Source organism: Arachis ipaensis, chromosome B01, assembly GCF_000816755.2.
Source record: "Arachis ipaensis cultivar K30076 chromosome B01, Araip1.1, whole genome shotgun sequence".
Classification (NCBI taxonomy): domain Eukaryota; kingdom Viridiplantae; phylum Streptophyta; class Magnoliopsida; order Fabales; family Fabaceae; genus Arachis; species Arachis ipaensis.
This window is the reverse complement of record NC_029785.2, coordinates 2825291-2849989: the sequence shown is the minus strand read 5'-3', so window position 1 is coordinate 2849989 and position 24699 is coordinate 2825291. Positions and strand designations below refer to the sequence as shown.

Genomic DNA, 24699 nt, shown 5'->3' with positions numbered 1-24699 from the left:
TCATTAATTATTAACAATTATTAAATGCTAAATTAAATAAAATAAATTATACCTATTTTTTTTTATTTCCCTAACATTTTAAAGCTTTACAATACAAGTCAATAAGGTGTATTGGTGTAGACTTTGAATCAGAAACAACTAATGTTGTTATGTTCGTTGATTATATTTTGTAGTTTTCCCTTTTTGGAAAGTAATTCTCTTTTATCACTTTTTTCTCTTTTTTTTTAATGTTTTCTAAGAAAATTCATTCCATTTCTAGAAAGATGAACTAACTTCTCACCCTAGAGTGTCTTTGTAAGCATAATTTGTGAAGAAATCAAAATCAATTTTGATTTGTCAATACGATGAAAATGAATGTGCATAAATTAAATTAAATAAATATTAAGTTGCAATGATGATAATCTTAATTATTGAAAAATACAGTAAAATCACATACAAGAATCATATTATAATATAATTAAAAATATTGACTAATTCTTATATTATGATAATTATGACAAGTAATATACAACTTGTTTACAAGTTGCATAGTTGAATGTCTTTTTGCGTACACGAAAATAATATAAAGAGGTAGTTTGATCTCAAATTTATATATCATTTTATTAAGGTTTATAAGTCAGTTAGTGAGTGTTAAAGAACAAATTATTAGATATTTTTTATATTTTTATATTTGTTTTGTGTATAAAATCATTAGTTATTCTTTTGGTTAGATATGGTTGATTTTGTATTTTTGGATATTCTTTTTGTCTTTGGGTTGTGTATTTAGTATTTACACCATTTAATTTAGTATTTTTGATATAATTGAGACTTGATTTTGAGTGGAGTGTCATAAGTTACCATTTTAATTTGTATCTCTGTATCAGAAATTTAGTTAACATAGAGTGATTATCCGATTTTATAACTCTATTATACTTTATATATTTCTTTAGTAGAATTTTTGGTGTTTTTTTTTTGTGTCAATTGTGTAAATTTTACGTTTTTGCTTGCACAAACTATTTTCTATCACATTTTTTTGAATAAATGTTATGAACATTGTATTGTTTTGGAAATCAATTTTTTATATTTGCATTGTAAATAAATGAGAATTGAATTGATTTAACCGTAGAATTTTACATTTTTATTCTCTATTCTCTAATATATTACATAATCTACCGCCACTATAGAAGTTTTGCTGGTCACTACTAAACTATCGGGATCGTTCGAGGTCATCCAATGGTTGACCAGCCTTGTCCATCGGTTTAGTGTTTGTCACCTACGTTGGTTGGGCAGTTACTTGGGATCATCTAGTTGATAGTTGGGATCATTTGGGAGTTAGCCAAATAGTTGGTCGAGGTTTAACTGAGATTGACTGGCTAGTTGGCCAAGGTTCGATTGATGTTGTTGGTTTTACTTGTTTATTTTTTTCGTTCTTACTTTTTTTTTCTTTTGGAAAGTGAAGAATTAAATTGATGTTGTTGCTATTATATTTGGGGATTTTGATGAGTTTATCAATCCTAATGAAAGAAGTAGTAGGAGTGTTAGTAAGAGAGGAATGCAATAGTTTAAATAAACAATAGATGAAGGGGACGGAAGTAATGAATATACTATTAAGTGGTAGAAAATTTACATGGAGAAGTAGAATGTGTGCCAACAAAATTGATACATTCTATATCTATCCAAATTGGGGAAGATTTTCAAGTTTAAAGGTTGAAGTAGTGTAATACTCAAAATATATCGTGTACCACTTATACTTGAAGAGAAGAAGGTTGATCGGGGTCCCAAACCATTCAAGGTTCTAGATGTTTGGTTCTCCCACCCATAATTTAAAAAAGATGTTTGATAAGGAATGTATGAATATAAAAGGGAATTTGATTGTTGAAATATTGAAAAATATGGAAAAGAAAAACATTGGAAAAATAGAATATATAAAAGTTTGAGAAATTAAAGAAAAGATAAAGTATTTTGAAGAGAAAATTATGAAATATAGGAATGCATGGAGAATAGAGCCAATCAAGAAGAGAATATGAGTAGATGAGTAGTGTTGAATACTCACTAGTCAATATTGAAGTATGACATGAAAGAAGAGTAAAATAGTAAAAGCAACAATCAAGGAATAAATGCATTAAAAATGTCGACAAAAACACAAAGTAATTTCATGTGAATCCAACAATTAGATAAAAGCAGAAGAAGCTAGATTCAGGTAGTGCCAGTGAGAGGAAGAAATGTTAGAAAACCAAGAAAAATGAAGCAAATTTCTATGAGTAATTTTCACTACAAGAAAACGCTGAGTACTATCTGATTTATCATCGGAAAAACGAATAAAATCCAATGATAATTTAATTATCATCGAATTTACCGTCGAAAACAATCAGACGGTATAAACCTCGCTGACAAATGTTTACCCATGAATTTTTTTCGTTCGACGGTAATTACCGTCGGATTTTGCGATGGATTGTCAGCTTAGAAAACCAATTAGTTACCGGCAGATTTTTCTGAAGGTATTGTTGGCGCCAAAAAATGTTGTTTCGCACACTATTACCATCGGATTATTCCTACAGTAATTCCGACAGTAATGTCAATTTTTTTCAATTTAAAATAAATGGTCAATTTTAAATTTAATTTTTTTCGCACAGTTAGTTGTCCATTCATAAATAATGAAAAACTGTTATTTAAAATAAATAATACAATATTCAACTAAATTAAAAGTCAAGTACATCAAATAATAAAATGAAACAATAAAACGAAAAACTAATAACTACAGATCTAGGTAGTCTTCGTCGTCTTCGGTCCAAAACCTAAGTCGGTGGTGTAGAAGGCGGTGATGTCCGTCTGCCACTAGCAGGACCGCTGCCACCAGTAGCGGTGCTGCCACCAGTAAGGTCGATAAAAGCGGTGCGCATCTTAGCTTGGTACACCTCCATCTGAGCCTCCATATGTTGCATCCGCTCCAACGACTCCCTCCACTCCAGCCTGAGCTCATCCGTAGATGTCACGCGGTTGAGGATCTCCTGATACCTCTCCAGATAATTATTAAGCTCCCGAGCATGCTGCTAAAGGATGTGTTGGAGCTCCTGCACCTGTAGCCTCAAATCCACGCCTTCCTCGGGCTCGACAGCTCAACTGGTGGTGGAGCCTGACGACGGCCTCAACATGGATGTGTGATGGCTACTGGCGAAGAACGACCTCATCCCGCATACGCGGTTCTTGTATGGCGCTGAGGCGATCTCGTGCCAAACGACATCAGGATCGACGATTGAAGCTGCAGAGCCATCAGTGGCGTCCTCCCTACGTTTCTGAGACTACTGAGTCGCGGCCTCTAGTCTCTGTGTGTAGGACTCTTGTGTAAGTAACACAAGTTATTGTGATTAATACGACAGATATACATTTAATCTCTAATAATTTTATAGCGAAAGATAATTAGATGTATGTTTACTCACATAATGGTCGTGAGATCGCTGATCAGCAAATGTTTCTTTGTTCTTCTTCAGCGTGTAGGTGTACTTGAATGTCTCTGCCAACGTCGCCTCCCGATCCAACGACTTCGACTACACATGTTATATTGAAACAATATGATTAGGATGCCTAGTAATGACATGCAGGAGAATATAACTAAGTTATTAACAAAATTAAAGTCACTTCACATACCAGCCTGGCCTTGGTCTTCATGAAGGTCGCTGAGTTACTAGTATACTTGGACGACCTGACCGAGGCTCTGTTAGCTTTGTTGGTGAGACGCTGATGCCTAAACCCCTTATCGGTTTTCCAATAAACAAACAGAGCCTTCTATATGTCTGGTCTAAGCCAGGTCGTTCGGTGGTCCCATCCCTGACGAAAATCATCCAGCATCTGCTGGAGCCGTCGACCCATTCTATAGTTGAATATCTTCCTGATGGTAAGGTCGTGCTCAGCATCCCACCTAAAGTGCAGCTGCAACAAAGAAACTTTAAAATTATTTAAGCAAGATAGAAAATATAAATTAGCTAAAAATGTTTGAAACTAAAATAAAAGAGTAATTACCGCCCATTTCTGAAACCATCGCTTCCTGGTCTCAGCGGGAATCTTCATGTAGCTGGGCCAGGAATGGTTGTACATCAGCTTGATGACATTGGTCATGCCCTAATTACACACGTTGTTTGGTGCAAACCTAACAACCCACAAACAAGAATAATCAACCTAAATCTACTAAATAGGAATCATAATCATTGAAACTTAAAACAATAACCAGCCAAATCAACCTAAATCTACTAGACATGAATCAATTTTCACTAAATTTTAGCAACAAAGTTAATCATAATAATTGAAACTTAAGAAACACTAATCAGCCAACCAAATCAACCTAAATTCACTAAACAAGAATCAATTTTTAGAAACTTTCAGCAACAACCATAATCATTGAAACTTAAAACAACAACCAGACAATCAAATCAACCTAAATCCACTAGACATGAATCAATTTTCACTAAATTTCAACAACAAAGTTAATCATAATCATTGAAACTTAAAAACACTAAACATCCAACCAAAGCAAACTAAATTCGCTAAATAGGAACAATTTTCATGAACTTTTAGAAACAACCATAATTATTGAAAATTAAAACAATAACCAGAAAACCAAATCAACCTAAATTCACTAGATAGGAATCAATTTTCACTAAATTTCAGCAACAAATTTAATCATAACATAAAAATACTAACCAGTATTCAAACCTAAATCCACTAAATTAGAATCAATTTTCAGGCACTTTTAGCAATAATCATAAACAGAAAATACACGAGACTCAATATGATACTTACCCCGTGCCGCCATCAGGCCAAATCTTCAACTGTACGATGGGAGGTGATGGAGGGGCATCAGTTGCTGCCTCACATGCATGGCTGGACTCCGGGGCCGTGGCATCCATCGCTAGAGGCAACGTCGATGTGGATGCGGGCTGCTGAGCGGCAGGAGGTAGCTTCGTCGCCATAGACGAAGGCACATAGTTGGAGTTAGGGACCATGATGAATGGCTAGTCCGCTAAACTCACAACCTGTGGCATCACCGGGGTGGTTGGAGTAGAGGGAGAGGATCCAGAAGTCCTGGGGGTACTGGAAGAAACCCTTCCTCTACCTCGACCACGGCTACGACCGCGACTAGCAGCCTGATCCGCAGCACCTCTACTTGTCAGCATGTATGCAAATATCAAATTATCAAACAATTTCAGCAAAACAATTATCAACGCAGCAATTAACACAATTAGACAATTCCAAACACTTCAACAATTCAAAACCTAATGTATTGAATCTAACCTAACTTAATCAAACCTAAAATCACTAAGATTAGAAAACTAAACTAAACTAACTTTGAAACTGATTCAAAATTAAAATTGAAATTCTAATCAAACCAAAATTAAATTAAACTAAAATTAAACAATTATCAAACAATTCTTAGCAACAATTTCTTAGTAAAACCGTCACCAATGCAACAATTAATACAATTAGACAATTTCAAACGCTTCAACAAATCAAAACCTAATGTATTGAATCTAACATAATTTAATAAACCTAAATCCACTAAGATTAGAAAATTAAACTGAACTAATTTTGAAATTGATTCAAAATTAAAATTGAAATTCTAATCAAAGCTAAAATAAATTAAACTAAAATTAAACAATTATTAAATAATCTTAGCAATAATTTCTCAGCAAAAAGTCATCAACGCAGCAATTAATACAATTAGACAATTTCAAACGCTTCAACAATTCAAAATCTAATGTATTAAATCTAACCTTACTTAATCAACCTAAATCCACTAAGATTAGAAAACCAAACTGAACCAACTTTGAAACTGATTCAAAATTAAAATTGAAATTCTAATCAAAACTAAATTAAATTAAACTAAAATTAAACAATTAGCGAACAATTTCAGCAATAATTTCTCAGCAAAACAGTTATCAACGTAGAAAATAACAAAATTAGAGAATTCCAAACATTTCAACAATTCAAAACCTAACGTATTGAATCTAACCTAAATTAATCAACCTAAATCCACTAAGATTAGAAAACTAAACTGAACTAACTTTGAAACTGATTCAAAATTAAAATTGAAATTCAACTCAAACCTAAACTAAATTAAACTAAAATTAAAGGAATTGAAAAAGAGTTGCTCAAGAACCTGTAATGAAGAACAAAGCAAGAAATAAGGGAAGAGGTGAAATTGAGTTACTGTCGAATTTTTTCGATGGTAAACTCGACAGTAAAGGATGTGTCAGTCTAATTTATTTTTCCTCCAAATATTATCGGCAGATTTATTGTCGGAAAACAAAATCTACCGGTAATTACGTAACCTTACAAATTTGACGTGGTTATCGCCGGTAAATCTGACGGTAAATCTGTCGCTACTCTGCGATGTTAAATACGACGGCACTCAGCCTTTTTCTTGTAGTGTTTAAAGACCTGTAGTAAAAAAGATATAAGACAAGATGTTCTTCTAAGATGGAATGGTATCGAAGATATTTAAAGAACAAACAAATCGATTGGAGATAATACTAAATGCTAGAGAGATCAAAGAAGGAATATGGTCATGTGAATCTACAAGAGTTCTAGAATTGGATGGTAACAATATGGGATTTATGAAAAAGATTTGGGAGACAGTGGGAGCAGAACTTATTGATCATATGGTTGGAAATTTAATTTCTTTGTAAAACAGAATGGCAAAAAGTGATTAACATGATTTAGGTGACTCTAGCAATGAAGCCGGGAAGAGAAACAATAAACAATATAAAAGATACGAGGCCTAAAATAACAAGATCGAAAGCATATATAAGGTGTTATCTAAAATAACGATTGTGAGAAGGTTGGTAGGTGAAAAACTAATGGCATTTGTTCAAAATAAGCAATACTAGTCACTAGATAGTGCATTAATAACATGTGATATAGTAATTTGAATTAAGAAAACTAATAAAATTAATGTCGTGATAAAATTAGACTTCGAAAAGGCATACGAATTAGTGAGATGAAAGTTTGTTCACTATATGCTTTGCAGGATTGAATTTGGACAGGTTTAGAGAAAATTGATACGATGATTTTTTGAGAAAACAAGCATGTTAATTGTGGTAGATGACTCACTGTCTAAGATATTTCAAATGCTATGTGGACTAAGACAAAACGATTTAATTTCACATTTTTTCTTTGTCCTAGTTGCTAAATTACTTAAAAAACTGATGACAAAAGCAATACAACTACGATTGGTGCGAGAGTTAAAGATTAGCAAGAAAAAGAATAAAAAATTTCATTAACTTACCTACAAATTTTGCATGTCTGTCAAATTTCCAAATGTCAAAGAGTTATAAAAGAACCATTAAGTGTTTTCAAATGATTTCAGGATTTAATATCAACTTTGACAAATCTGTCATCATCTCGTTAGATTGGGTATAAATATAGAGACTTATTTTAGATAAGAGGAGTGTTAGGGATCTACAAGTTTTGTAATTTGTAGTTATTAATTAGTTATTAATGTTGTTTTTAATGGTGTGAGATTTTATCCAATGATATAGGATTATTCATTTTTCTTTTGTTGGTTAAGTGTTGGCTAAATTTTAATAAAAGTGCTGGTTTTCTATCGATTTAAATAAACGTATAAGTATTTATTAAAATATATTTAGAGTCATATCTCGGATACAGTGGGAGAAACCTCAAAATGAATATATCTCGGGTGCAATGACCCCGTTCTGTGATATGGGACGTGCTGGTCATATTCCGAGTGCACTCGAGATATGAACAACAGAGCATTTCGAATATACTGCATTCGAGATATGCTCAATTTCTGACATGGACCAGTGCATCCGAAATATAGTAAAGATCCAATGCTTTTTTTATGAAAATATTGTAATGTTGTAGATGAAAAATGGTCCCATAACAATCGAAGGTAGTAGTTATACATAAATTATGCTTCATTACACATTAAACAAATTTAATAATAATTAGTACATCAAAGTGACAACATTGGAATAAAAAGACCTAAACCCTAAACTGCATGTCTCTGTTTTGCTTCCTTGCACGTATCTCAGATGCACTGGTATGTTAGAATATGAATATATCTCGGGTACACTCAGGATATAACCAGCGCGTCCTATATCACAGAACGGGATCAGTGCACCCGAAATATGTTTGTTTTGTGGTTTCTCTCACTGTATCCGAAATATAACCCTAAATGTATTTTGATAAATACTTATTAGTTTATTTAAATTGATAAATATTATATTTTTTAATTTAAATAAAAAAACCTTTTCTCTATAGGTAATACAGAAAAAAAAAGTTAAACAGTTAAAAAATTTATTATTAAAAACAAAAAATTAGTAATAGTCATATTAGTAATAACAATCTATTTTTGACTAATTTCATATTTATTGTTGGCACACATATTTGATAAAAAAAAAGAGAAATTAATAGATGATATGTATTAATTTGGATGAAATCAAGTCATTCTAATGAAATTTTATATTTGAAAAATTATATTTAGAAATAAAATTATCTAAAATCATCGAATAAATTAATGATAAAAATAAAAATAGATATTTTTAAATTTAATTAAAAATCATTTCAAAAATAAGTAAATAAAAAATTTTATCTAAACCAAGAAACAAATATTAAACTGGTATCAAATTCCAATTATTATTATTATTATTATTATTATTATTATTATTATTATTATTTTGGTATCAAATTCCAAACCCCACTCTTTTTCATGCTTACACACTTGTTCCTCGATAGTAGCAAAAAGTAAAATTAAAAAAACCCTAATTTTCAAGTTCTTCCCCAAATCTTCGCGTACGAGTTGCGCTGAGTTTTCCACTGAATCCAAACAGACAATGGACCCTGACATTGCGCGGTGGGTTGCGGAATTCCACCTCCGGAGTTCCGCCCCCGACTCCCTCGTCTCCAAGATCCTTAAGGTCCTTAATCTCTCCGGCGCCGATCCCAACCTTAAGAAAACCCTACACCTCCGCACCCTCCGATCCCAACTCTGCAATGCCTCAATCACCGAAACCGCTCTCGAGATACTGGAGCAAATCGAAGCGATTGACCGAAACGACGCCGTTCCGATCATCGATTCCATGCGCAGAGCCTACTGCGCCGTCGCCGTCGAGTGCACCGTCAAGTACCTCGCCGCCTCCGACGACGGCACCACCAGCGGTAAGTACTTATCCGCGGTGACGCGTATCTGGCGCGGCCGCGTGGAGGAGTTGGAGCAGCGCCAGAGCGAGCTGTTCTTCGACGAGACTGCGCGATGGAGGGACGACATTGAGGCCGCACTTTTTGACACTAGAGTTTCTGATAGGTTGAAGGAGTTGAATACCCGAAACGACGCGTTTACTGAAGTTAGGTTTTATCTGCAGGAAGTGTGGGAAACAATGGGTCCTTCTTTTCTTGAATCGGTAGCAGAAATGACAAAGAACAAGGTAAAGACGAAGGGCAAGGGGAAAGGATTGCCGAATGTGATTTTGAATCCGGTGCCGGAGACTATAGTGGCAGGGTGTACCACAGGTGTTTGCAGAAATGCCTCTGGTGCTGAACAGGCAAGGGATCATGGTGTTGATGACAATGGTGACGGAGACAATGATGGTTCACGTTGCATGGACGGTGTTGAGGTGAAGAGAGCTGAAGGTTCTGTTGATGGAACCCAGGAGCATGCAAAGAAGAAGAAAGGTTTGTTCTATTTAGCGGATTTTGATGTTAATGATTTTTCTTTAATTGTCTTGGACCTGTTCCTTGCAAATTTTATGTCTTTTGGTTATTAGTGTACCAGTACAATGCACAATAGTGCTATGTGTTTTAGTGTTTCAAGTCCCAATGGTGTATGGTATGGCATATGGAGTGCAGTTCAAGTAGTTTTTCTTAAATCAAATTTGAAACTGAATTTTCGTGCAGGGCAGTGCCAACCCTATCTAGTAAGCTAAAGCTCGATTGATGTACAGTTTTGGTGTCCCTTCTTGCAAGAGTTTTTAAAATGTTTATGTTAATTCGTCTGTTATTGCTTGTTTAAATAAGGATACACATAGATATTTAGTGCTCTAGAAATGATAATTTAGCCACTCGCTCTCTCCAATTGAAGAGAAACTTGTGAATTGGCCTAAATATGAAGTTACTAAATGTGAATTGGCGCAAATGCTTCCCTTACTTGGTTTATGCTTTTACCTTTTCCGGTGTTGTTATTACCAAGTGGGACTATGTTGTTATCTGTTTTTACTCATTTACTCTTGCTTACCACTTACCAGAGGACTATTTTCAATCAGGGTCAATTTGAACTTAAATTTTGTTTTAACAAATGAATGGGTTTGCTCATTGTTGAAAACAAGAGACAATTATGCAATTTATAACGCTGTTCATGATTGGCTATCTTACACCTTTTCTTTGTTATTTACACGTGTACTATGTTATGTCTTCATTAGCAAGAGGCAGTCCTCAACTTCAACGCAAGCCGCCTGCATTTCGTAGATGCAGTAGAGGAGTTAAAATGTCTACTGCTGAGGAATTGGGGACAGAAAGATCATGGAGAAAAAATGATACAAATCATGATAGATCTAAACTTGCACGGAAAGGCACAAATCATGAACAGCCAATGGAAAACCATAGCGGAGATGTAGATGTACGAAACTCAAATACTTGCAGGACTATTTTTCCTTATCAACCTAAAGATGCCGAGCACAAGAAGTCGCCTTCTGTTCATCATAGTAGAGTTAAAGCTGAACGTCCCAATTCAATTGAGCTGAACAAAACTGCTCATAAAAGACCCAAATTGATGGAGCCGAGTGGTACTTCTCAAACTTATGAGGTAATCATGTCTTTGTTATCTGCATTAAACTAAGAGCATAGATCATAAGGGTGGTATCTTATTCAAAGTAACTTTTTTTTAATGAGAAAGAAAATGTTTGCTTACGCCTGGAGCTAGTTTATCCTCTAAGAGGATTACCAACATCTGATGCAGTGAACTTTGGGTTCTGCAGATGTGGACTATCAAAGACTGTTTTTTACACAACAAGATGCTTTATATATATATAATATTTTTTTGCCTGCTTGGTTTAGGCATTCAGTTTGTACTTGTTTATATATTTGCATTGGCATCTTAGTTATTTCTTTATCTTTGCAGTGGAATGATTCAATAGAAAACATGCCCGATGGAATGCAGCCAAGAAGGAAGAATAGAAAATGGTCTTCATTAGAAGAGGAGACACTAAGGACTGGTGTACAAATGTATGTGTTAGCTCTAAACTAGTCAAACCAAAAAGAGCAGGGTGAACTGTCTTGAATGTTAGTTATACATGAAATTGAAAACTATTTGATTTAGTCAACAGTTTTGTACATCATGAGCGGTTTTGTTTTCCTATTAACCATATTATCTTATACAGGTTTGGTGCAGGAAATTGGAAAACAATTCAAAGTTTTTACAGTAATGTATTTGAACATAGACAAGCAGTATGTAATCAATGCTCCAAAGTGATTTGCCTTTTTTTTTCTTGACTTAAGCATTAAGTACAACTGCAATGGTTTTATCAGGTTGATTTGAAGGACAAGTGGAGAAACATGATGCGGTAGTGATGGACATGTGTATATCTTAGGGAGGTATGTTTCTTTGCTTTTATATCTGCAGTTCATAAAGTTATTTGTTTTAAGGCTCATTCTTTAATGCACGGATGCACCCAGTAAAAAGTATGCATCAAGAACCTTAAATAAGTTGTAGAAGTATTCTATTCTTCCTTTGCCTCCTCTGCTCTCAACAGCGTCAAAACATTTTCCAATCTTCCAAAACTTGTCATGCTTGGGGTGATGACAATTCTGTTAGCAGGCTCTAACTTCTATGGATGCAACCAAGTTTTTCTGAAGAGGGATCTATGACCTAAGTACCAACTTTGCTGCCAATACACTTCAGTTTTATACCTGGCTTTAAGAGCTCGTCTAAAGGTTAGTCTACTTGTAAATAAATCCAATCTCCAAAAATACTTTTTATATATATAAACTAGAAGGAATTACCTTCTAAAAGATAAGATCTTAGGTCAAACTTCAAAAAAACAATGTTTTTTTTTTTTTTATTGTTTAATCTTAACAGATAAGTTCTATGGCTATATAGATAATAGTTTCTTTTAACGGAATTTACAATTATAATAATTCAGTTGAAGTAAAGAGATAAGTTTGCAGTTTTCTTGCTGCCGAACCGTACCTATGCTATTTTCATCATGCCGGGGAAAAAAAAGTATTATCCCTGTCACTTTAACCATTCCGATTAAGAGTGTTCCAAACCCTAATAAATTTCAGGTACATAAATCCAAGATTATGTGGGAAGCTTGAGACAGAAAGAAATGCTGCCAATTTTGTTGCAACTGATTAGTACTATGTATAGAGATATATGAAATAAAGTGTATGGATCTTACATAAACGATTCAAAGAGCAATAATCTCTATGTTGATCAATAATAATTAATCGTTCCATGCAAGAATTTTATCCATCTTTCCAAGGTTATATTGGTTGCAACTTACAATGACTATGCGAGAGAAATAATTATTAAAAACTAAACAAACAAAAAACTGAATTACAATTATATGGCTTATACCTTACAATAAAAGAGTGAATTAGTTTATTATAGTGGCGCTTTGCTATTCAAATGAGATGAGGAAATGATGTAATCATGTAAGAAATGAATTATTACCGGGTGAAAGGGTGACAAAAATTAAAAATTAACGTATGGAACTCAGAAATTGAAGGGAAAGAAGTAGAGTTGTCAAATGGACAAACCCGCGAATTTGAGTAAATTTATCATGAGTGGCGAGTTAAAATTAAAAAATAGTTGACTCTTTTTTAAACAAACCAATAAATAGTTAAATACTAAGTTGACTCGTCCAAGCTGATAAGTTAATTAAACGAGTTCACTCGTATTGCTTGTTAAACTAAAATAAGAAAAAAATTAGATAATTTTAATATTTTTATTAATTAATATCCATACAAGTCAAGAAGTTGTATTATACATTTATATATCTTTATATTATTTTTTTGATACATGATATATTTTTTTTTGTATATTAAAAAATTATATTACATTTTACATAGTTTATATTTTTTTTTTAAAAAAAAAGGGTCAAATGAGCCGACTCTTGCCCATTTAATTCACGAGTTATTCGAATCGAGTCAAATGGCCAATTTATAAACCAGTCATATTTTTTGCTGGCTTAACTTATCCATTTTTAATATTTTTATTTTTTAAAATATTGAAAAAAAGATTAATGTTTATTATTGTATAACAAAATTGTAAAATAAGAGAATAAGACCAAGTGGAATTAAGAGTTTTAATCGGATTGGACATCAGAGTGAGGGGCGATGATACTGAAAATATCTCTTCAACCTTCTCTTGCGAATAGATTGAACAAATGTAAAAAAAAATTGAACAAAAAATTTAATTAGTTCTTCTCATAAATATGAAGGCCCTAGATGATAATTAATACGTGTCTCATCATCATCACAATAATAATCGTGAAGTCACAACTCACAACAGAAATAAATAATAATTAGTACGTAGATTATTTTCTTGACAATTTATTTTTTATTTAAAAGTTAATTAGACATTTGAGTAGATTCCTTTTAAATACATGTTTCTATTGTGATAAGATCAAATGAGGTGGATGAGCATTATTTAATATGGGCAGTTCATATTTTTAAGAGAGATAAATTTAATAAGAGTTGAAAATGTTACCTCATATGAGCATATAAATAGGAGTGTGATATAAAGTAAACGCAACACAATCAATAAAATTTCTTCTCTCTCTTCATATTGCTAAAACACTCTTCTCTCTTTCTCTCTTTTATATACGTTACTATATATGAAATATATTATAGTGGGATTATTATATTGGTAAGGGCAATACTACGTAACTAAAATATTATAGATAATAAATAAAAGTATATGACTAATAGTATTTGCGTTTATAAGAGAATGTGAATCACTCTCCTAATTTAATTGACGCAATTAATTTCTTTCTATCATTAATTATCTTTCCTTATTTAATTATACTAAAGTTAATTCCAAATTTAATGTGAATAAGATTGCGAAAATTTCTCCTTCATTATTATTACATGTATTTATAATTGTATAATTTTTTTCTTCCAAATAAAAATTTCAAATTCTTATATTTTTAATTAAAAAAAAAACTCAAATCACCTCAACACATTTTATAAAAAATAAAATATTTTAAATTTGATCAATTTTTATTTATTGAAAATTAAAAATATCTAAAATTGTTGGTTCATGACCTGCAAAATAAAATAATAAATAATAATAAATTAGCACCAATTTATTGATTATGGATATTATATATATAAAATTATAAATATTATACGTATAAAAATATGGATGTTAAATTAGAGAATTTAACAACTTCTGGTATACAACTCATATTTTACATATAGGCTATTATAAAATAAAAAAATTAAAATTAAAAAATAAAATTTAAAAAATAATTATTAACTCGTCGTATTAAAATCAATAAATAAGTATACATATGAATAGTAAATAAAAATATTAAAATTTGGTAATATTAATTGTAAAAATTTGTTAATTATAAATATTATATGTATGAAATTATGAATGTTATGAGTATGAAATTATGGATGTTATTAATATAAAATTTTGGATGTTATGTGTATCTTATTTAATTATGGATGTTATGTGTATGAACTTGTGGATGTTATGAATAAATTTGTCAATTGAATAAATTGATTTAGGTATTTGACATTTTTTTTCAAATCTAATTATAGTAAAATTTAGAAATATATGTGAATTAAAATAAATCATTTTTACTTTGAAAAACATGAAATAAAATTTTAAATTATCAAAGACGGTGATTTAAAAAATTATACGTTGATTTAAATGTATAATGTCTTCAAAAATAAAATATTAAAATATTTTGAATCATGATTTATTAGTATATATGTAAAGAATTTGAACTACATAATAAAATATAGTTTAAATAATTGATGATAAATATCATAACGGACAAAGAATCAATTGCAATTATTTAATGTAATTGATATTATAATTATCGTTCTTAAATATAATTATTATTAATTTTTATTGTATTTTTATATATATAAATCAAATTATAAAAAGGAATATTAAGTATTGATTACAATAGTGCCTAATAAAAAGGGATATGATTTTCTAATTAATATCATTAATTAGCAGATTTGATAAGAACGGTGATAAGTAGAATGATAAGAGAGTGAAGTAAAAAATAAAACTGTTATTAAGTGATATAAATGAAGTAAAATATAGAAAGTTTTGGCTGATTATGGCTGAAAAATTTTGGTTACCAAACTTTTTCCTATTGGTAAATACTAATACTAGAGTCTTCTATTTATACTTCTTTAATTTATATATATCGTCTTTATTTATTCTACAACATGTTATCAGCACGAGACTCTGATCAAATTTTTAGGAAGACTCAGGTAACAAATTTTCATTATGTCGAAACTCTCTCATCTTAAATTCAATGCTCTTGATATTATTTATCGTGGATATTAAATGCTGAAATCCATCTTAATTTAATGGATCTTTGAGATACCATTAAGGCTGAAAGTAATGCATCCCAAAAGGATAAAGCCAAAGCCATGATTTTTCTTCGTTGTCATCTTGACGAATGATTGAAAAATGAATATCTCACATTAAAAGATCCTGCAGATCTTTGGAAAGACCTTGAAGAAAGGTACAATCATAAAAAAAAATGGTGATACTTCCTCAAGCCCAGTATGAATAGACGCACTTGCGTCTATAGGATTTTAAATCCATAAATGAATATAATTCGGCAATGTTTCGAATCACCTCACGAATAAAATTATATGAAAAAAAGATATCTGATAATAATATGTTAGAGAAAATTTTTTCGACCTTCCATGCCTCGAATGTGCTCCTGCAGCAACAGTATCGAGAAAAATGATTTAAAAAATATTCTGAGTTAATTTCTTGCCTTCTTGTTGCTGAACGCAACAATGAGTTGCTCTTAAAAAATCATGAAGCGCGCCCAGCTGGCGCCGCCCATTTCCTGAAGTAAATGCGGCAAATTACCCAGAAGAGGTAAATGGCAAGGTTTTAATAACAAGAAAAATTATGGAAGGAAAATGAATTATGTTCAAAAGAGAGGATCTCACCAGAAGTGGGATAAAAAAAAAAGAAACTCTGGGCAAAATAAATAAACAGACGATAAGTGTTTCCATTGTGGTGGAAAGGGCTATTGGTCGCGTACCTGTCGTACCCCAAGGCACCTAATTGACCTTTATCAAGCATCTTTGAAAAAGGATGACAAAGGAAAAGAAACAAATTTTGTTTCAAATGATAAAAATTCCACCACTCATTATGATGTATCTAATTTCTTTGAGGATTCTAAAGGAAATATTGGCTATTTGATCAATGATGGAATAGTTTAATATCTGTGTTTGTTAAGTATTCATGTGAATAATTTTACTGTGCATGAACACTTACTCATTTTATTATTATTATTATTATTATTATTATTATTATTATTATTATTATTATTATTATTATTATTATTATTATTTGTCTTTAAAGAAAAATGGCAAGGACATATTGTGAAGATATTTGCCTTGCGGATAGTGTAAGTTCGCACACTATTCTTAAAATTAATAATTATACAGAAATTATGCTTCATTACACATTAAATACATTTAATAACAATCAGTATATCAAAGTGACAACATTGGAACAAAAAGATTTAAACCCTAAATTGCATGTCCCTGTTTTGCTTTCTTACACGTATCTCGGATGCACTAGTCTATGTCAGTATATGAGCATATTTCGGATGCAATATATCTGAGATGCTCTCTTGTTCATATCTCGGGTGTACCCGGGATATGACCAGCGCGTCCCATATCACAGAATAGAGTCAGTGGACCCGAGATATGTTCGTTTTGTGGTTCTTCCACGGTATTCGAGATATGACNATCAAATTCCAAACCCCACTCTTTTTCATTCTTACACCTGTCACTCGTTAGTAGCAAAAAGTAAAATTAAAAAACCCTAATTTTCCAGTTCATCCCCAAATCTTCCCATACGAGTTGTGCTGACTGCTGAGTTTTCCACTGAATCCAAACAGACAATGGATCCTGACATTGCGCGGTGGGTTGCGGAATTCCACCTCCGGAGTTCCGCCCCCGATTCCCTCGTCTCCAAGATCCTTAGGGTCCTTAATCTCTCCGGCGCCGATCCCAAACTTAAGAAAACCCTACTCCTCCGCACCCTCCGATCCCAACTCTGCAATGCCTCAATCACCGAAACCGCTCTCGAGATACTGGAGCAAATCGAAGCGATTGACCGAAACGACGCCGTTCCGATCATCGATTCCATGCGCAGAGCCTACTGCGCCGTCGCCGTCGAGTGCACCGTCAAATTCCTCGCCGCCTCCTACGACGGGACCACCAGCGGTGAGTACTTATCCGCGGTGACGCGTATCTGGCGCGGCCGCGTGGAGGAGTTGGAGCAGCGCCAGAGCGAGCTGTTCTTCGACGAGATTGCGCGATGGAGGGACGACATTGAGGCCGCTCTTTTTGACACTAGGGTTTCTGATAGGTTGAAGGAGTTGAATACCCGAAACGACGCGTTTACTGAAGTTAGGTTTTATCTGCAGGAAGTGTGGGAAACAATGGGTCCTTCTTTTCTTGAATCGGTAGCAGAACAAAGAACAAACAAGGTAAAGACGAAGGGCAAGGGGAAAGGATTGCCGAATGTGATTTTGAATCCGGTGCCGGAGACTAGAGTGGCAGGGTGTACGACAGGTGTTTGCAGAAATGCCTCTGGTGCTGAACATGCAAGGGATCATGGTGTTGATGACAATGGTGACGACGACAATGATGGTTCACGTTGCATGGACGGTGTGGAGGTGAAGAGAGCTGAAGGTTCTGTTGATGGAACCCAGGAGCCTGCAAAGGAGAAGAAAGGTTTGTTCTATTTAGTGGATTTTGATGTTAATGATTTTTCTTTATTGTCTTGGACCTGTTCCTTGCAAATTTTATGTCTTTTGGTTATTAGTGTACCAGTACAATGCACAATAGTGCTATGTGTTTTAGTGTTTCAAGTCCCAATGGTGTATGGTATGGCATATGGAGTGCAGTTCAAGTAGTTTTTCTTAAATCAAATTTGAAACTGAATTTTCGTGCAGGGCAGTGCCAACCCTATCTAGTAAGCTAATGCTTGATTGTTGTACAGTTTTGGTGTCCCTTCTTGCAAGAGTTTTTAAAATGTTTATGTTAATTCATTTGTTATTGCTTTTTTAAATAAGGATACGCATAGATATTTAGTGCTCTAGAAATGATAATTTAGCCGCTCGCTCTCTCCAATTGAAGAGAAACTTGTGAATTGGCCTAAATATGAAGTTACTAAATGTAAATTGGCGCAAATGCTTCCCTTACTTGATTTATGCTTTTACCTTTTCCGGTGTTGTTATTACCAAGTGGGACTATGTTGTTATCTGTTTTTACTCATTTACTCTTGCTTACCACTTACCAGAGGACTATTTTCAATCAGGGTCAGTTTGAACTTAAATTTTGTTTTAACAAATGAATGGGTTTGCTCATTGTTGAAAACAAGAGACAATTATGCAATTTATAATGCTGTTCATGATTGGCTATCTTACACCTATTCTTTGTTATTTACACGTGTACTATGTTATGTCCTCATTAGCAAGAGGCAATCCTCAACTTCAACGCAAGCTGCCTGCATTTCGTAGATGCAGTAGAGGAGTTAAAATGTCTAGTGCTGAGGAATTGGGGACAGAAAGATCATGGAGAAAAAATGATACTGTGCTAAGTGGAGAAGTTAAAACGGCCCGAGAATCTCTTAAATCAAGTTTTTCAGAGCTACGAGCATTGGTCAATGATCCTCTTCCCGAGGCATTGGATATATCTGATGCTGTTAGATCTAAACTTGCACGGAAAGGAACAAATCATGAACAGCCAATGGAAAACCATAGCAGAGATGTAGATGTACCAAACTCAAATACTTGCAGGGCTATTATTCCTTATCAACCTAAAGATGCGGAGCACAAGAAGTCGCCTTCTGTTCGTCATAGTAGAGTTAATGCTGAACGTCCCAATTCAACTGAGCCAAACAATACTGCTCATAAAAGACCCAGTTTGATGGAACCGAATGGTACTTCTCAAACTTATGAGGTAATCATATCTTTATTATCTGCATTAATCTGGGAGCATAAATCTTAAGGGTGGTATGTTGTTCAAGGTAACTTTTTTTAATGAGAAAGAAAATGTTTGCTTATGCCTGGAGCTAGTTTATCCTCTAAGACGATTACCAACATCTGATGCAGTGAACTTTGGGTTCTGCAGATGTGGACCATCAAAGACTGTTTTTTACACAACAAGATGGTTTATATATATATATATATATATTTTGCCTGCTTGGTTTAGGCATTCAGTTTGTACTTGTTTATATCTTTGGATTGGCATCTTAGTTATTTCTTTATCTTTGCAGTGGAATGATTCAATAGAAAACATGCCCAATGGAATGCAGCTAAGAAGGAAGAAAAGAAAATGGTCTTCATTGGAAGAGGAGACACTAAGAACTGGTGTACAAATGTATGTGTTAGCTCTAAACTAGTCAAACCGAAAAGAGCAGGGTGAACTGTCTTGAATGTTAGTTATACATGAAATTGAAAACTATTTGATTTAGTTAACAATTTTGTACATCATGAGCGGTTTTGTGTTCCTATTAACCATATTATCTTATACAGGTTTGGTGCAGGAAATTGGAAAACAATTCAAAGTTTTTACAGTGATGTATTTGAACATAGACTAGCAGTATGTAATCAATGCTCCAAAGTGATTTGCCTTTTTTTTCTTGACTTAAGCATTAAGTACAACTGCAATGGTTTTATCAGGTTGATTTGAAGGACAAGTGGAGAAACATGATGCGGTATTGATGGACATGTGTATATCTTAGGGAGGTATATTTCTTTGCATTTATATCTACAGTTCATAAAGTTATTTGTTTTAAGGCTCATTCTTTAATGCACCCAGTAAAAAGTATGCATCAAGGTTCTAACTTCTATGGATGCAACCAAGTTTTTTTGAAGAGGGATCTATGACCTATGTACCAACTTTGCTGCCAATACACTTCAGTTTTATACCTGGCTTTAAGAGCTCATATAAAGGTTAGTCTACTTGTAAATAAATCCAATCTCCAAAAATACTTTTTATATAAACTAGAAGGAATTACCTTCTAAAAGATAAGATCTTAGTTCAAACTTCAAGAAAACAGTGTTTTTTTTTTCCTTGTTGTTTAATCTTAACAGATAAGTTCTATGACTCTATAGATAATAGTTTCTTTTAACGGAATTTACAATTATAATAATTCAGTTTAAGTAAAGAGTTAAAGTTTGCAGTTTTCTTGCTTCTGAACCGTACCTATGCTATTTTCATCATGCGGGGAAAAAAAAGTATTATCCCTGTCACTTTAGCCATTCCGATTAAGAGTGTTCCAAACCCTAATAATTTTCAGGTACATAAATGCAAGATTATTTGGGAAGCTTGAGACTGAAGGAAATGCTGCCGATTTTGTTGCAATTGATTAGTACTATGTATAGAGATATAGTTAGATGGTGCTTTTCGTCTTCTGGATATCCTTTGCATTCAGTGTAAATCTTAGATCTTTTAATTAAGTGTATTTTGTGTTGGTAGTAGGTAGATAGGGTAATAGTGTATTACTCTAAATATTGCATTGTTACCACTCAATAGCAAGTGCAACTCGCTACCCTTTATCTTTGTCTTGTGAAAAAGATAGACATTCATTTTAGTAAATTCTATCTGACTAATATAATTTAATTTTCTGATATGTTTGTCTTCTCAAACAAAAACGTGCGAGTAAAATAATGTCCAAATACGCAACTTCCACCTTGAAGTTTCGTGATGAGACATGATTTTTGAAATTTCTCACCATGAAAATAATGCAAAACAAAGAAATTGGTGACACTATCTCGAAACATATAGCAGCCTCTTGGACCCAATTGTAGTTACTTATTACCAAAATCTTCTATGCCACAACACCCCAATTCTGCACACTATATATAACCCTATTAATTCCAACATCTCCCACCATAGACTAAAATCAAATTACAAGCTTCCAACCTGGTGTTGCTAATGGAAACTAGGAGAAAAGTAGATGAATTAAATAGGATAAGAAACAGAGGAGGAATGATGAATCCAATTACAAGCTTCCCACCTGGTGTTGCTAATGGAGACTAGGAGAAAAGTAGATGAATTAAATAGGATAAGAAACAGAGGAGGAATGATGAACATTGCAGGAGTTGATTGTTTCGGGGAAGGTGGAAGTAGAGCAGGGGGCCTTGCAGATCTGTGGGACAATTTTATACAGATTAATGTTTCTTTCATGTCCCTAAACCACATAGATATGGAGGTTAAAGCAGAACAGAGTGAGCAGATTTGGAGAGTCACGGGCTTTTATGGCAATCCAGAAACAACAAACAAACATGAGTCATGGAATCTTTTGAACACCCTTGGACAAGCCTCAAACATGCCATGGCTTGTCTTCGATAATTTCAATCAGGTTCTTGAACAAAAGGAGAAACAAGGAGGTTTACCAGTCACTTACACTCAGGTAAAAAAATTTTGAGACTTTGCAGATCAATCAATTACTTGATTTGGGTTTTGTAGGATATGCCTTTACGTGGTAGAACAACCAAACAGGAGCTGCAAACATTCAAGAAAGACTGGACAGAACAGTGGCATCTATAGGCTGGAAAGAAGCCTTCCCAAAAATGGTAGTGCGGCATCTCCAAAGATACCAATATGATCACTGCCCCATTCTCATTGATGTAAAAGGAGAGACATTAAAGAGAAGAAAGAAGCTCAAACTCTTCAGGTTCGAAGAGGTGTGGCTAGGGAACCTGGAATGCAAAGATGTTGTGAAAAGAGCATGGAATAACAGCTCAAATCAGATCAATGGAAGAATAGAGAATTATGGAAGAGTCTTAATCGAATGGGGGGAGGCAAGTTTTGGAATAATCCCAAAGAAAATAAATGAGAAACAAGGAAGACTAGAGCAGTTAACAACCCTCACTCAAATCGAGGACACAATGAAGGAAATAAAGGAGATTCAAGCTTATTTAGATGACCTTCTATGCCAAGAAGAAGTTTGGTGGGCACAAAGATCCCAGGCCACTTGGCTAAAGTCCGGTGATAAAAACACCAAGTTTTTCCATAAAAAAACAGCCCAAAAGAGAAAAGAGAAATCGCATTGAAAGAATCGCCGATGAGGCTGGAATTGTTTTTGAAGAGGAGAAAAAGATGAAAGAAATCATTGTTGACTTCTACAAAAATCTTTTCAGGGCAGAGAGCACAGAAAATGTGGAACAGATGGCTGATGCAGTGAGGGGACGAGTATCACAAGAGGCGTTTAATGTGCTGGATAAAAAATTTACAAAAGGAGGTCAAAAGAGCATTAAACCAGATGCATCCATCAAAGTCCCGGGTCCGAATGGATTACCAGCTTTGTTCTACCAAAAAATGTGGGATATAGTTGGGTAAGACACAACCAATTGGGTGCTAAATTGTATTAACGAAGGAGGTTACCCAACATAACTAAACAAGACTCACATATGCCTAATTTCCAAGACAAAGTACTCGAAGCACACAAGAGAATTCAGGCCAATCTCCTTATGCAATGTCATATTCAAGATAGCAACAAAAACTATAGCCAATAGACTAAAGCTAGTCCTACTTGAAATTGTAGGCGATTTCCAAAGTGCTTTTGTTTTTGGGAGATTGATCACTGACAATGGGCTGATTGCTTTTGATATTTTTCATTTTATGAGGAAGAAGAAAACGGACAGCAAAAGTCATATGGGATTAAGGACATGGCCAAAGCCTATGATAGACAAAAATGGAATTTTTTGATATTAGTTCTCAGGGCCATGGGCTTTCCGGATTGATGGACAAAACTAATTGCAAGATGCATTAACTCAATTTCTTTCTTAATTCTCATAAACGGGACACCATATAAGTAGTTCACCCCATCTAGGAGTATTAGATAGGGGGACCCGCTATCCTCTTATCTGTTTATCCTTGGTGTTGAAATATTTTTGGGATTGCTTATAAAAACTCAAGAAAGAAAGGCTATTCGAGGTATCAAGATTACAAGACAAGTCCCAGAGATCTCTCACCATTTTTTGCGGACGATAGCATAATTTTTGCGAGAGCATTAGACCAAGACATAACAGAGATCAAGAACATCCTTCAATCCTATCAACTGGCTTCTGGATAAAGAGTTAACTTGGACAAATCTGAACTCTCCTTTAGCCGAAATGTGCCTCCTCTCAGATAAAAACTTATACAAGAATGGTTAGAGATAAAGGCAGTGAAGAATCACTCAAAATACTTGGGAATTCCAACCTTCATAGGTAGGTCAAAGAACCAGATTTTTGAATTTGTGCAAGATCGAATTTGAAAGAAGTTAAAAGAATGGAAGGAAAAGTGTCTCTCTAGAGTGGAAAAAAAAGTGCTCATCAAATCTATTGCCCAAGCCATACTCTCATACATTATGGGGTACTTTTTCAACTTTCCAAGAGTCTTTGCCAACATATCGAAAACCTCATTAGCAAATTCTACTCCGAGAGCAAAAACAGAGAGAGAAAGATTCATTGGATAAAGTGGTCAAAGTTATGTGCATCTAAGGAGGAAGGGGGAATAGCCTTTAGAAGTTTTGAAGCTTTCAACCAAGTGCTCTTAGCCAAGCAAGGTTGGAGACTCATCAAGAATCCCGACTCTTTAGCTGCAAGGATCTTAAAGGCTAAATATTTTAACAGAAAATTTTTTTTGAAGTCTGAAATTGGATACATGCCTAGCTAAACTTGGAGAAGCATTTGTTCTGCTAAGTGGGTTCTTAATTTAGGAGGGCAGTGGAGAATTGGTTCGAGCAGAACAACAAGAATTTGGGGTGACCCGTGGCTTCCTCATGAAAATGGTTTCAAAATCGAAGCCCTTGCTCTAATTTTGATCAAGAAGCCATAATGGAAAACCTCATCGATCAAGAATCATTAACATGGACGGAGGAGATAATCAAACAGACTTTCTTACAATTTGAGGCAGAACAAATTCTAAAATTACCACTTGACATCAACCAGCAAGAAGATTGCTACTATTAAAAATATTCTAGAATAGAAAAGTTTGAAGTTAAAAGGCGTACCATCTTATTAGGTCCCAACCCGAAAATTCAACACAAGAAAGCAATCCAAACTAGCGTATGAACTTCTCTTGGAAACAACTCTAGAAAACTAAAGCAAGCCAAAGACTTTGAATTTTGTTTGGAGGTTAATCTCACGTGCTTTACCTACAAAATTCAACCTGAAAAAAAGAGAAATCAGAGACATAAATCTTTGCTCCAAATGCTGGAAGGAAGAAGAGACAAATATTTATCTTTTTAGAGATTATCCTTGAACACAAAGATTCTGATTCTTATCGCTTTTCAATCTAAGAATAGATCGAAAAATAAAACAATCAATAAGAATAAAAATCTAAGAAATTAATTATAACATAACCCAATTTAAGTTAATTTTTTATATTTTTAATTTTAAAATTTAAAAAATTAAAAAAATGAAGATTTTTTTTTATATAATATACTTTTTGTTTTTCAACTAATTAATTCTATTCTAAATTAATTTT

At 33.6% G+C, this 24699-nt stretch overlaps 1 protein-coding gene across 20 annotated transcripts; it reads left to right on the top strand.

The window, feature by feature from the left end:
* LOC107640744 lies at positions 8715 to 20852 on the top strand. Of its 20 annotated transcripts, XM_016344732.2 has the most exons (8): positions 8715 to 9663; positions 10407 to 10679; positions 10719 to 10789; positions 11105 to 11208; positions 11364 to 11430; positions 11512 to 11577; positions 11801 to 11916; positions 12268 to 12457. In XM_016344732.2, the coding sequence occupies exons 1-6, from the start codon at positions 8826 to 8828 to the stop codon at positions 11548 to 11550; spliced, it is 1392 nt and encodes a 463-aa protein (XP_016200218.1). In that variant the 5' UTR covers positions 8715 to 8825; the 3' UTR covers positions 11551 to 11577; positions 11801 to 11916; positions 12268 to 12457. The 20 variants fall into 20 exon arrangements, with proteins under 20 accessions (XP_016200218.1, XP_020971379.1, XP_016200061.1 ...); XM_021115720.1 differs by having other exon boundaries at positions 11512 to 11916; XM_016344575.2 differs by having other exon boundaries at positions 8716 to 9663; positions 10407 to 10789.

What these genes read in the sequence shown, in the direction of transcription:
- LOC107640744 (XM_016344261.2), top strand. Translation starts at nt 8,826, where the DNA reads ATGGACCCTGACATTGCGCGGTGGGTTGCGGAATTCCACCTCCGGAGT. An exon ending in GCATGCAAAGAAGAAGAAAG is followed by an intron (nt 9,664 to 18,691) that starts GTTTGTTCTATT and finishes TGTCCTCATTAG; the next exon opens with CAAGAGGCAATCCTCAACTT. An exon ending in GTACTTCTCAAACTTATGAG is followed by an intron (nt 19,180 to 19,495) that starts GTAATCATATCT and finishes TTATCTTTGCAG; the next exon opens with TGGAATGATTCAATAGAAAA.